Source organism: Equus quagga, chromosome 8 (assembly GCF_021613505.1).
Source record: "Equus quagga isolate Etosha38 chromosome 8, UCLA_HA_Equagga_1.0, whole genome shotgun sequence".
Classification (NCBI taxonomy): Eukaryota; Metazoa; Chordata; class Mammalia; order Perissodactyla; family Equidae; genus Equus; species Equus quagga.
This window is the reverse complement of record NC_060274.1, coordinates 78,495,447-78,509,292: the sequence shown is the minus strand read 5'-3', so window position 1 is coordinate 78,509,292 and position 13,846 is coordinate 78,495,447. Positions and strand designations below refer to the sequence as shown.

At 39.5% G+C, this 13,846-nt stretch overlaps 1 protein-coding gene across 6 annotated transcripts in view; it reads right to left on the bottom strand.

Moving 5' to 3' along the window:
- The window catches only part of DNAH11 (dynein axonemal heavy chain 11), a 295,116-nt gene that overhangs the window by 18,349 nt on the left and 262,921 nt on the right, over positions 1–13,846 (bottom strand). For 2 of the 6 annotated variants that reach the window (XM_046669559.1, XM_046669560.1), the window contains exons 71-75: positions 13,405–13,598; positions 12,075–12,223; positions 11,108–11,235; positions 7,077–7,304; positions 1,995–2,186 (exon numbers count right to left, since the gene is read on the bottom strand). In XM_046669559.1, the coding sequence (XP_046525515.1) occupies positions 1,995–2,186; positions 7,077–7,304; positions 11,108–11,235; positions 12,075–12,223; positions 13,405–13,598 (891 nt within the window). Of the gene's footprint in view, positions 1–1,994; positions 4,399–7,076; positions 7,305–7,996; positions 8,105–11,107; positions 11,236–12,074; positions 12,224–13,404; positions 13,599–13,846 lie in introns of those variants that run through there. The other 4 variants (XM_046669562.1, XR_006889759.1, XM_046669561.1 and 1 more) reach the window with 4 other exon arrangements.

Below are 13,846 nucleotides of genomic sequence, written 5' to 3'. Positions count from 1 at the left end.
GGGCAGTATATTGCCTCCCAACAGTTCAAGTAAAAACTTAATTATAGCCTTCAGTTGTCGCATGATGTGACAGAACAAGTAAAATTGCTTCAACTATTCCAATGCACTTGCTACAAGTTTATTTGAATTTGAATAAATGAACCTCACATATGTCTTTCTTTTAAGCTGGTTGGATGTGAGTGAAAAATAAAAGACAAGTGACTAGACTGCACCATGCTGTCTCAAGCACCCCAGGAACTACCTTCCATATAGCTGAAATGCATGGGAAACAAAGACCTCAATTTTATTTCTCTTTCTGATCACATTTAATTAATGCCTGCTATACATTCTACCATCTCATATATATCTCCGTCAAGATTTTAATCAGCTAGGGATCAGTTCTCTTCAATAACTGATTCTCTCTCCCCAAATCCTGGTCTTTGTTTTTCACATACGCCTTCTTGAAAAGGGCATTTTGTACAACCAAACTGTGTGCACGTATTAACTTAATTCGCAGATCCTGGTAACTTGCTTTGTGATGTGTGCTAAATGACTTGGGTCAAGACACCTGAGAGACAAACGAGTGTGTTAAAAACCAAAGGCTGTGTTGATCTGGAACATCGGCGGGAGAACAGCAGGACACAGCACAAGTCAGCTGGCCAACTGGTGTTGCCAAGGCCCAGGATGTGAGAGCTGGGGAGGAACGCAAGTGTCAACTCCTCTCTTCTCTTTATTTCTACCTCAATTGTATACAGGATTCAGCTGAAACAGGATAATATTCCTGGTCGCAGCCTCATGGGACAGTTAGGAAGGACGAATAAAAGTATTAAATTGTCCATTTTGTTTTCTACCCAGAACTATTATAATAATTAATCTTATGTGCAACATTTTAAACAAAATATGCTAAGGTCCACACAAAATACTATTTATTAGAATGGTTAAAATATGCTCACAGTATGCAGACTTTTTAATTTCATAAATTAAAAAAATTATGGCCATGGAAAATTGATCCTCACACACCAAATTAAAGCCATTTACTTTGGATACAACTTATTCAAAATGTGTTCCTTGGGAGAACACACTCATGTTATGTACCAAGTGTACATATTCTGAGAGCAGTCAAATCACCTTTGAAGCTTGAGAAAACTTTGATAAGCAAAATCATAACAATGGTTACCAAAAGAACACAAAACAACTATTCACACAAAATAACACGGATGAGTTGTTTTAAAGCCCCTTTATAGAAAGTGCGGCCTAGAGCACAACATCTGGTTGGTTTTGACAAATATATCTGAATTTTAACATATTTCACTTAATGGAAAGGGTTACCCTTGTGAAGACTAAGCCAGAAAATCCTTACGAATGGTTCTTCCATTTTGAAATCCAATCATTGGGTTTATAAGAGTTTACACAAAATGTTCTTGATGAAGCATCCCCATTCCCATCTGTAAAACACGTTTTAGCTCCAAAATAAAATCATTCATCTACTTTTAACTTCAAATCAAGGGGAACATTACTGAGAAAGTCACAACAAGGTGGCATCCTTAATACATAATAATGACATATGCAGGAAATGCACCATTATTTATACATGTGACGCGCTGTAAATTGCTTCCATCATCAGAACTAATTGTAGTGATTATTAATGCAGTGTTATGAACTGTCAGAATTGCTGTATGTAATTACATTTGTGCAAATGCTTCATTACCTGCCTAATGAATCTGGCATATATGCACATGTAAACCACTGTTTTTGTTAACATAATGAAGGACATTTTTTTTTTGCACTAAGCCGCTGATGTAGAACTGGTTTGACCTATCTTATGAAGTTCGAGCATCCACTGCTACAAAACCTTTGATCTGGTTTATCTTCACACTTGGCAGAAGATGCATCTATAGTGTCAGCTATTTCAATAATAGCTTTGAAAGAGAAATTATTGTCTATTTGGATAGTACCCAAAGACTGACAAATTCAGTACGCTCCTCAGAAGAGGTGGTCTGACCACTGGCACTTACGTTAGGGTTTGCTTCTAAGTAGTTGTAGAGGACGTTGGCACAAATAGTGAGGTCTCCGGGATTGAAAGGATAGCTGCGGCTCCAGCCCTGGGGGCCAAACCTCAGTCTCCCAGCAACACAGGCATGGAAGTAGCACAGAGAGAAGAGGATGCTTTTAAACTCCTGCTCCTTGGAGCACACTTCAAGTGTATCCTGGGAGAAAAGAAAAATGTTTGATTATCCATCTGTGTGGTTTCCAAGGGCAAGGGTCTGAGTTTTCAATAATCTCGTGTAGGACTCTGAGATCCACGATGGAGGTAACGTGCGGTTTTAAGCACGGCTGCCTGCCCTATGAGAGCATAATAGGAGACTGACTATTTGGCATTTGTCAGTCTGTTGATTTAAGAGGAAGGCTTTTGTTTTGCTTCAGTTATTCTTCTGAATGCTTCTGAGTTCACTAGAAAATGAGACAATTCAGTCTGACTACTGGTAATACTGCTTGAGATCATTTTCCCCTGCAAAATTTTCCTTGTAAAATCTGGATGACAAAAAGACACCATGTTAGTTTCATCACTGTAGCAGAATACTAGTTAACCTCCTGGTTAATTCCCACTGGTTCCATAGGAATACAGATTATCTGGGCACATGGCCACCCATCAAAAAACTATTTTCCAGCCTCGCTGCAAGCCAGATGTGCCATATGACCAAGTTTTTTGCCAACAGAATTTGAGCAGAAGTGATGAATGCAACTTTCATGTCATTTATTTAAAAGGAAATTGCTTGCCTTAGTTGTCACTCTTTTCCCTTTTCTGTGGGCTAGAAATGATGATGATTGGATGACCATGGAAGCCACGAGTTAGATATGGTAGAGGCACCCACGGGCTTGGGGGTGTGGCTGATCTCATGGAACAGAGCTGCCAATTATGTGTGACAGAAATTATCTTGTTTGAATCACTGTAGTTGTGTACTCTACCTTAACTTATAATACAATCACCACAACAAATGTTTTCCTCCCAATGGACGTAAAGTAAAACTCGTTTTGGGGATGATAGAATGGTGTATGGAAGATGGAAAATATACGCCCTGCAGACTAGATCTGTAAGATTTTTTTGAAAATGCAGAGGGAAAGTTGAATCCTGGTATGCTATATCGATGTGCCATAAAATTAAAAGGTGAAAAACAGCCATCCGATCTATGGCTTAAAGGTAATACTGTACCCATTCTCAGATCTGGCAGTTCTGTGAGGCAAACAAAGACAAGTCGAGGACGACGCCTTTAGCTGATGCTGGGCAGCAGAGGAAGATAAGACCAAATCTGTGCCTTCCTGCCTTGCCCTTTAAAATCGTCAAATTACAGCCAGTCTACATTTAAAACGAATCTGACAACTTGGGCTATCTACAAAGTATATTTAGCACCTTTGAGCTGGGAGCTCAGATCTGGTCTCCCATGAGACTTCTGGTAAAAGTCTAAACCAAGATTAGATTTGTTCTCTTGGACCAGGTCCAAAAGAGCTTTTTAGTTGCTTTTGATAGTATCGCTTTCATCAGAATCCAGGGTTACCAACAAATATAGTTCTAGAATTGGCCAGGCCACATACAGCACAGATCTAACTAAATCACTAGGTCATTCTAAATCACTGGGCCATTTCTAGGCAATTTATGGGGCTTGAAAATATGCAATCATTAAAAGTAACTTTTCCACAACAAAACATCAAATAAAAGCAAGCTTCTTTCTTGTGAGAGAAGGAAAGAAACCATTTAATTGGAATTAATCTTGAAGGATATAAAAATATATTACTTTTAAATGTAACAAATTTCTAGGAGACCAAGTAGAAGTATCAAAATTTTACTTAGGAATTATGATCTAACAAGTCACCTAACACCTCCCTGAACGACAGACAGTCCACAGAAAACCAGAGGCACTACAATAACTAAGTATATTAATTCCATCTATGTTTCATACACCTGACATAGGTTTATCCTCAGTGCTAAAAAAAACCACAAGCCAATGCCCGTTTCATTATGCTTTGATAATATAAATGCCATTGGAAGAAAATGTGAATCAAGCTTTCCTAAGAAAAAGTCTAAGTCCACCTAACATTCCACATTTCAGGTCAGTTGTATTTTTACAAACCAAATGATGAGCCAATTCATATCAGAAAATATATCAGCTAGAAACAGCACTGTCAACAGAGAACAGGCACCTGCACACACATACAGTGTAGTATGCACACAGATGCCAATTTTACATGCACAATTACCAATTTTTTGTTTCTGCTGCAAATCTTACAGAAAAAGAAATCCATATTCTTACTTTAAAAATCTGGTTTTCTGGGTAGGAAAGGAGCCCAAATAGCACTCCTTTATGACATCATCTTCAAGTGGCAGATGCTATTGAGCTCAAGGAGGCGTAGGGAGGCAGCATCCTACAAGAAATGATTCCTTACCTCTTGGTCACTTAATGATCGCAATTATATAAAGGTTCTGGAATGGTCTGGGTAATAAAGAACTAATATTAAATGAACTTTGTTCAGTATAAATACACATGTCAAAGTTTGGAGGTAAATTCTGATTTGGGGAAAGGTTAAAATTTCAGACTTAATTTGACTTGAAAATTAAAACATGCAAAACAAAAACACCCAAACAGAACAGTTAACTTGTCTAGATCCCTTGGGCACTTTTCTCATCTGAGCAGAGCACCTGGGCAACAGGAGCAAGTAGGACTCATTTCCTAACCCAAATGTGTACCACGGCTGATGACATTTATCACCCTCTGTCCATGTCACAGCCTTCAGCAAGACAGGGCCACAGCAACAACAGAGAACACCCAGGATGATACAAGGGGACTTGGGAAAGGAGGAGGTCTGTGACAGAGACCACTAATAGCCTGCTCTAAAATGTCTTCTCACCCACATTTCACTGGGCATATGGCGCCCAAGATAAATTTACTTTGCCCAGCAGCTAGGTAATACAATGTGACTAAGTTTGACCAATGAGATGAAAGGGGAAGTATTGTGTATTAACTTGTAGGGAGCATCTTTAAAGAAAGTGAACATGTTCCCTTTGTCATCTTCTTTGTTCCTTCTTTCATCCTGTCAGGAACATCATTATGGGAGTTGCAACTCTCACAGCCACCTGGGACCATAGCAAGCCCATTCTAGAAATGATGGAATGGTGAACTATAAAAGAACTGGGTTGATGACAACTTTGTGGTGACACATAGGAGCTCTGAATGATCTGCCTCCAGATTTCTCACGTAGCAGAAACACTTTTTAATGTAGTTTAAGCCACTGTTGTTTTATACTTCTTTCATAAGTAGCCAACCATAATTCTAACTGATAAAAGGGTGCTGGGAACCTATTCACAGAAAGCCAGGGAGCACAGGCTAATACCCTTGAATTATATAATCTGAATGAAAACCACCTGTTGTTTTCTAACATAATGACAGGGCAGCATTCATAAAAGACTCTTAAAATTTTAGATTGTCTTTAGAGTTTTTATTTGGTTGGTTCGTTTTGGCTAAAATAGGTTTGATGGGAAGTTTATTCAGTGAATCACTTTGATTATCTTTGCTTTTGCTATGTATGATCAAATTTAGTCTTAATATTTCAGAGGATCCCTTCCACTAGATAAATATTCCCCCATCAAGTTCTTAAGAGTCTTGCCTTCAGATAATATAAGTGGCTTTCCAGACAGCAGTCAAAAGAGCTGACACTTTCATGAATAAACTAGAACAGGTTGTTCTTAACGGAGGAAGGAACTCACACACAGACTCTGGGGGATCTGCTCATCCCTGTGATTATAGGCAACAAAATGTTTAACGTGCATTTTCCTGAGGAGAGTGTCCATGGTTTTATTAGATTATCAGAGGGGTCGTTATCAAAACAAAGCTGAAGGACAATTAGGCTGAAGCATATCTGTTCTTGAAATGCTCACTTTTCACAAATAAAGTCAATTATTTTAGGGAGTTGGATAAATCCTATTTAAATACATCAAATTCCTCTTTTGTACTTACTTTGGGAAAGAGCTTGAGAGTGTCATAAATGGCCAGAAATTATAAATTGAGAGATGATAAAAAACAAATACATTCCTACATGCCTGTCAGTTCACAAAAAAAGCATACTGCAAATATGCAATAGATTGAACAGATTGTTTAAATGCCTTCTGTTTACAGCCTACTGTGTTTACAAAGGCTACAAATTACTCAATTATTTTAATTAAGTAATTAACTGTATTCTTCAAAACTATATTCTTAGGTGGCCAATTATTATAATTCCTTCCTAACGTTGGTTTGGGTATTGGCCCAGAAGGTACTAGAGAAGAAGTTAAGCAAGTTGGCATGCTTCATAGAGAATGATAACATTTCTAACAGGAGGTTGAATTTTATCACCAAGTCATATGTATTTCCTCTGTAGGGCTCATTCTACTTCTAATGAGAATACTGCTTACCAAGGATTTCCAAGAAATTAGAGGAAGGAATGGGAACTCAGAGAACTAGCAATAAAGGAAGCTGAAAGAGTTGATTATGATACAGATAGATGTGATAATTTGGACAAGGAAACTAAGGGTTATGGAGGTATCATTAACTTATGTACGTATCAATTTATTTCTATTTTATTTTGGAAAGAAATGAAATGCAAATAAAAAGGCAGTATGGATATAAGCTCAAAAGAAGGGCTTTAAATTTAGTAATACCAAAACCAGATATAAAATATTAAATATCATACTGAAACTCATCCCATGTCATTATTGTTGTCATCATCCTCAACAATATCAACAAGAATAACAATGGCTTTTCCTCTTTCTGTGGTAAGAGATATTAGTCTGCTATATTTGTCTTCAATAAATGAGTTCCTCAAAAAGCTACACAGTTAATTCTCCTTAAACATGTGGCTATAGTTTTAGGGTGAAAGCTAAATATACTTTCTACTCATTGGAATAGGGAAAGACAGGGGCAATCCTTTCAAGAGATTAATACGCACACACACAGACATCGAGATATCACTTCATCTTCTGCACAAGATGCATGAGTGGATGATGGACCCACAGTCTTGTGAGAAGACCTTGACTTTCCTGTCAGACCAGGCCTCTTCAGCTTTCTTACCTGATCGAAGTTGTAGAGGGCTGCATGTAAATTGGCCAGCATTCCTGTGGGGGGTTCATTAGTAATCTTAATGGAATTTTCCAGGAGTCCTTGAGGGATGATATGCTCATTTGGTGTAGGCGCAGACTCAGCACTCATGAAAACCCTGTAATCTCTGTGGCTTCCTTGGCTGAATCTTTCAAGGAGTTTCTCCAAGGTTCCTAGCCACTTGGCTACCAAATGGACATTCTGAAAGATAGTATGGCTTATAATTCCTGTGAAACTGAAGTATATTACTTAAATTATAGGATTACGACATTTTCCTATACATAAATGTGTTGAAAACTTGGAGAACCATGATTTAAATTTTCCTTTATTATGTTAGGAAAAAGCAAAAGACAAGAAACAAAACAGAATTGAACACTGAACATATTAAGTGCTTCAAATCACCACAGGTCGTCTTTATAAACCAAAATCTCCTTCCAACACACTTACCTACTTTCTAACACCCACCAATCACTTCTGAGATGGAGTTCCTGATACTTTTCTTGTCACAGTTCAAACTCAATTACTGAGATTTATCTGGGTTAGTTTAATCAAGTATAAAAAATAAAAGCCAGAAAGAAATGTACCTGATCACCCACTTCATCATTTCTGATGGAAACATCCTCTACTCAACTCTTACTCATTAGTACATGGACTCAAAAGGATGTGCGGGATGAAAGGCTATCTGAAAATGAAAGCAGTCAGAAGCTCTCCGTATTCCTAACATTTTATTTTTCTTAACCCCTACAGCTGTCAGAAATCATGAAAGAAACAAATGTCACCACCATTACTCTTTGATTTTCAGTTTTATGATTCACTAATTTTTCCTCCAATATTAAACACCCACAGAGTACAGCTTGGTAGTTGGTGCAGTGAGAGAAGTATAAAGGCCATACCTCACACGCTCCCTGGCTTTGGAGAAGTCCTTGATATATTGATTGAAACATCACCCCCAGGAATATGTAATTATTTCCAGCAAAGACAGACATGTAAGATTATGACAGCTACAAAAATACAGAGAAGAAAGGAAAACATGGAAGGGAATAGTAATGCAGGTATCTTTCTTTGAAACAGTTCTGTTGTAAAAAGACCTATGCCAATTCAGTTGTTCACATTATTAGGGTTTTTTTCCCTTGGCAAATATCGAACATTGGCAATTAGAAGAGAAGCAAGATTTTGGAGAAAGAAAAGACTAGCATAATGGAAACTTGCTATATTGTTTGTAATTTACATTAAATTATATCAGATACATTAAATTCTATGTATTTAATGTATTCACATTAAATTATATTGGCAGGTGTCATGAGCTGAATTGTGTCCACCCAAATTCACATGTCGAAGTCCTAACCCTCAGTACCTCAGAGTGTAACTGTATTTGGAATAGGGTATTTAAGAGGTAATTAAGGCTAAATGCAGTCATTAGAGTGAGCCTTAATCCAACAGGACTGGTGTCCTTATAAGAAGAGGAGAGTGGGACACGCACACACAGGGGGAAGACCATGTGAAGACGCAGGGAGAAGACAACCATCTCCAAGCCAAGAAGAGAGGCCTCAGAAGAAACCAGCCCTGCTGACCCCTGATCTCAGACTTCCAGCCTTCAGAACTGTAAGAAATTCAATTTCTGTTGAGTCAGCCACTCACCGTGTATATTCTGGTATGGCGACCCTAGCAAACATATAGCAAGGTATGGGCTCTAAGTTTCCTTCCCTATATGCTATAATGAGAGTGCTTCTCACACCTATTGCGCCACTGGTACAAGTAAGCAGGAACAAAAGCAATAATAAAACCTGTTTCACAAGCTCATATGTGTCCGAATTCTCTATGTTATGGACTACAACAATCCCTTACTTGAAAAGTTTACCTGAAACAAATGTAAAAATATTCCAGGCAGTGATTTTGGAATCAGGGGACAGAAAAACCTCCAAGCGAGCCACTGTTGAACACAGGTTCACTCTGGAGTCCATCCTGGGAAGCATTCTTGAGGATACTGGCTTTGGGACTGGCTAGATTCTTGTGCCTATTTGTCCAAGGGCAGCAATGCCTGTGCAACATTTTTGCTTAATCAATATATCTTGAAAACTACCCATTTTGCCCATGAAAAATGATTTTTTAAATCTATTATGTGAATTCACAAACAATTTGGTGTGCATCTGAGATAAAGAGAGCTGCCATCCTCCTACCTTTGCAATAGTTTTCTCTGGAGTGTGGGCTTTTGATAAAATGCTAACTAAATATCCCTAGCGGGGCTATATCTGATCACAGTAATTGACCATGGTAGAGTTTGGTTAAGAACTCATTAACATGCATACACATCATATGCCTATGCTGATATAATTTGATGTAAATTACAAACAATATAGCAAGTTTCCATAATGCTAGTCTTTTCTTTCTTCAAAGTCTTGCTTCTCTTTTAATTGCCAATCGAAGGGTTACTAGAAACCTGCAGAAATTGGGTCAACCAAAAGACTGGGTTAGTCTCTCTCCAGTTATTCTATGTGTGAGAGAAGTCATGAAATAGTTACATTCTAAGTTACTGGCTTACCACTAAGAACAAAAATCAAAGGTCTAGAAAAGATATTCAAAAGGAGATCCTTCACAAAATAAGGTCTTTCGAGATTTTTTTATGGTAAAACTTATAACTTGCATTTTGGGGGACAACTGGTAGCTTAGCATAGATATAAAAATAACAGACATTTCCCTTTGAATACTGTGTACTCGTGGGGATGACTGTATTCCTCCCAGTTGCTCGCCAGTCTGAGCCGCTGGAGGCATGAGAACTCTCAAAGAGCTCTTTCCTTTGTGGGAAGATCTCAGTGTCCACTCAACTATCAGAGCAACAACTGCTCTCTCTGAAAAAACAAACCCTCCACTGTTACTCACTGACTCTGTGAGCCTCAGAAGGGGACGCACCATCCGAAGTCACCTTTCTAAGGTCTCTAAGCAGTAGGCCTTATTCTCCCAGAGGTTATATTCTGTGTGGACTCTGGGCAGCTTCTTAATGAATCCAATTTTATTTCAAGCAGACATGCAAAATGCATCAACCCTGGATACTGGAGACACTAACAGAGGCCAATGTCATATTTCTGCATGAGGATGGCAGCATGGGCTAGCAGAAAGAATGTCACTTGCTGCCAAACAGACCTGAATTCAAGTGCCAGCTCTGCCACTTTCCAGCTGTGTGGCCATGAGGCTCTTCAGACCACTCTGAGGCTCACTTTTCTCATGTTTATGACAGGATGACAATACCTACCTCTGCAGCTTTGCTTAATGGTTAGAGATAATGTATCCTGCAAACTGCCTAGTAAAGAGCCTAGCATATAAATGAAAACCTTTAGGATCACTGTGCTGCCAATCAAATGGCCCTTTCCAGAGCTGCTGAGACAGCCAGTTTGCCTTGCTGTAGAAAGAGTCAGCATGGCTCCTGGGTTCCCATAAGGCTTGCTTGGGCTCCATTGGTTCCTGGGTTCTTGCTAGAATCCCCAGCCAAGGGAGCTACCCTAGAGGACACAAGATTGTAGAATCATAGACACTTAGAATGTTAGCCCAGAAAGGATAAAGGGGTTGGCTATTTCAATCCCCTTATTTACTAACAAAGGGAATGTTACACAACTACTTAGGGCAGACTTAGAATTGTGTGAGATAATATATGAAAAAAAGCTGTCAACTTTAAAGCAACATGCAGACATGAGATATTGTGACAACAGTGTTGGCAATCTACACAAGCATGTCTGTCTTCAAGCACTGTTGGAGTGTTCTGGGTATCTGTAAGTGGGGAGAATGGTGGGGCTCCCTCTAACGGCTAGAAAATCCCTCAAAAGATGATAGCCATCCTCGTCGGCAGAGTCTCTTATCACATTTGGAGGTGTCATTAATAGCTAGAGAACCCCTAGGACTCTGCAAATCTCCATGTGTTGTATGAAAGGATCATTCCTGTTGGGCAGGGCAGCCCTGCACAGCCCATCCCCTGTGTTTGTTCCCAGTGTCTTCCATGAAAACGTAATACTCACTTGGAGTATGACCCAGTGTCCTCCTTTGGAAGCTTTCTCTAGTGCCATTTCTGCCACTGTCTCCTGACCTTGTCCTAAAGACACATTGTGGAATTTTCCCGAGTCAATTGTAAACCCAAGTCTTTTGCCTGTGGAAGGATACAATATGGTGAGAGGAAAAGTGAACCAAGGAGAGGTGAGAAGAGTCTGGAATTTTGTGGTCCTATGTCCATCTGTGGTCACTGCTGCCACCTTCTAGGTCACTTTCCTGAAGAATCCAAATTAAATCTCTGTCATTTCAACAAGCAGCATTTTGAGCTCTCCACAGCTGCCTCCTTGCAAGCATTAGCAAAGCCTGTGGAAATCAGTTCCTCTGGTTTTATGGTAATGAAGCTTTTGACATTTTGACAGATGGCAAGCATTGTTATTGAGCTTTATAAACTCTTGCAAGAGTAGCAAAACATTTCCTTCATAAAAAGGAGCAACATGTGGTAGATATCACATCATTTTTTGAACAGATTGGCCCATTGAGTCAATGCAAGAGCCTCTCACCTTGTGAGGCCGTGCTTGAATCGAGCACAGTCAGGTCACAGCTCTATTAACCTGGTATTCTCGGGCAGGCTGTGGGGAATAGCAATCCAAAACACAAAGCGACAGTGCTTTGCACAATCGAATAGACTTGCTCTAATGACCATTATTTAGTCACAGGGGGCACAAGATTACAAGAGCACGGAGAAAATTGCCCTCTGGCCCTCATATAGTCAAAAGGTGGAAAACAGTACAAAAGAAACTTGCATTATGCCAACCAGAGGAATGTTCCATTTGAACATGTCTTCAGTCTATAGTGTTATTAGCTTTACATTTTCCATACACTCAATCTCCAACAGATGGAAAAAAAAAGAAACTAAGATAACTGTGAACCGAAAGGAAGGTCTGGTGGGCGTTGGGCAAGAGGGAGGGCGGGCCAGCAAGCCTCCATGCCACTCACCAAGGATCTCTATGTCTTTAAGGGCATCTACTCCTGGAGAGAGGATGAAGAATACCGGGGTGGCTGGGCTGCTTTCTTCAAATGCTTTAACTAAGTCTAATCTGGTTCTTTCCACATACTTTGTGCCCAGCTTTTCCTCCACAAAATTCCTATAAAAAAGAATAATGCAAAGAACATCATCAGTGGTTTTGACCTTGAAAAGTGTCACAACTTGGATCAGCTCAAACCCCAGGCACAGGAAGGAAGGAAACCATGTTTATTACATGGGATGTTTTATTAAGAATGACAATATGAATCCAACGAGATTTATGCAGTAGTGTCAGTGAAATCCCTCTCTGCTTTAGAAGCTCTGAAAATCAGAAGCCTACATTCCATTTTGGGGGGCTACTGAGACCCCCCTCTGAGTACCATCAGCTGCCTGCATATGGCTTTGTATCCCCCAGATCTCCTGCCAGATCCCCCATTACTTATTAACAGTTCATTAGATTTGCCACAGTGCAATTTTCCAGCTTGCTGGGCTTCTCATGAATATACAAATGATTTTTGGGGTGTTTCTAACACAGGGAAGCTCAATTAAGCAAGGATTATTTTCCAGCAGTTTCAGATTTAGCACACAGTAAGTAGGACTAAGCAGAATTAACTTGTAAAGTAGGGTGTGGCAGTGGCTTCTGCAAAGGGAAACTGGCTGAACTAGACAAAGCAAAAGAAAAAACTCAAGGCACGTGAATACTATTGAAGAAAGAAGAGCAGGCGTAGGAAGGATGTTGAGAAAGTCTGGTTGGTGAATTCAAAAGAGAACATGACTTGTGTGAATTAAGCAGCAAATTACCAATTTGAAGCCAAAAGGGCAAAGAAAAAGGACACTTGAACCAAGATGTAGATGGAGGTTTCTGCTTTTAAATTGCGTTGGTTGTAAAGTTATAGGATGACAAGTATCTACATGAAAGAATTCATTTTTGTTTGATGTGCAAAATCTGCAGAACCAAAAAGCCACCATTGAATAAAGACGACAGAAATTACACTTGGATAATGCACGTTCTTGGCCTCTGAACTCTGTTGACACCCCTCTTTCTTCTTAGAATATTTCTATCGGTTCCCTGTTTTCCCTACTGATTTCAGAATTAAGCTTTTCGGGAAGGATGTTCTGAGTCTGCACACAGACTAGCGCACTGTTTAGCAAATTTTAACAATAGTAGTGATTACAATATCAAAATTTCAGCAGAATCATTTGTCATCAACATGGACTGTAAATGCCTCTGCCAGGACTTAGCCCCCAGGACTAAGTTTCCTCCAGGTTAACTTGCATTTCTGAAAATGCTGACTGCCCCACCTGAGAGCGTATGTCATTCTGTCAGGGCGCATTGCTCTCAAAATAATCAGCTTCTGTATTAAACTTTTCTTCTTCCATTCTTGTGGTAACTTTTCTTTTTCTGGACACTCAGATTCTACCCACTTCCTCCACTGCTTGGCAGATCCTTCCACATCTCGGTCTATGCCTCGAAATTCTTCCATAAGGGCTACTGCCTGTAAGACAACAGAGGAACAGATACAAATGGTGGGTACAAGAGCTGAAAGTATGAGATAAAGGCTAGGAAATGTATCAAATCCTATGTAAATGAGTAGTGCTGGATAGTCTTCATTTCCTCTCCAGATTTACTCGGCATCTTTTCTGCCCTGCTAACAGGGCAATCTCTAAGGATTACTTAAACTCAGCTCCCTGGTGGATTTGGCTAATAGAAGGCACTGGCAGGAGACTGGAAAGCTAAAGAGAG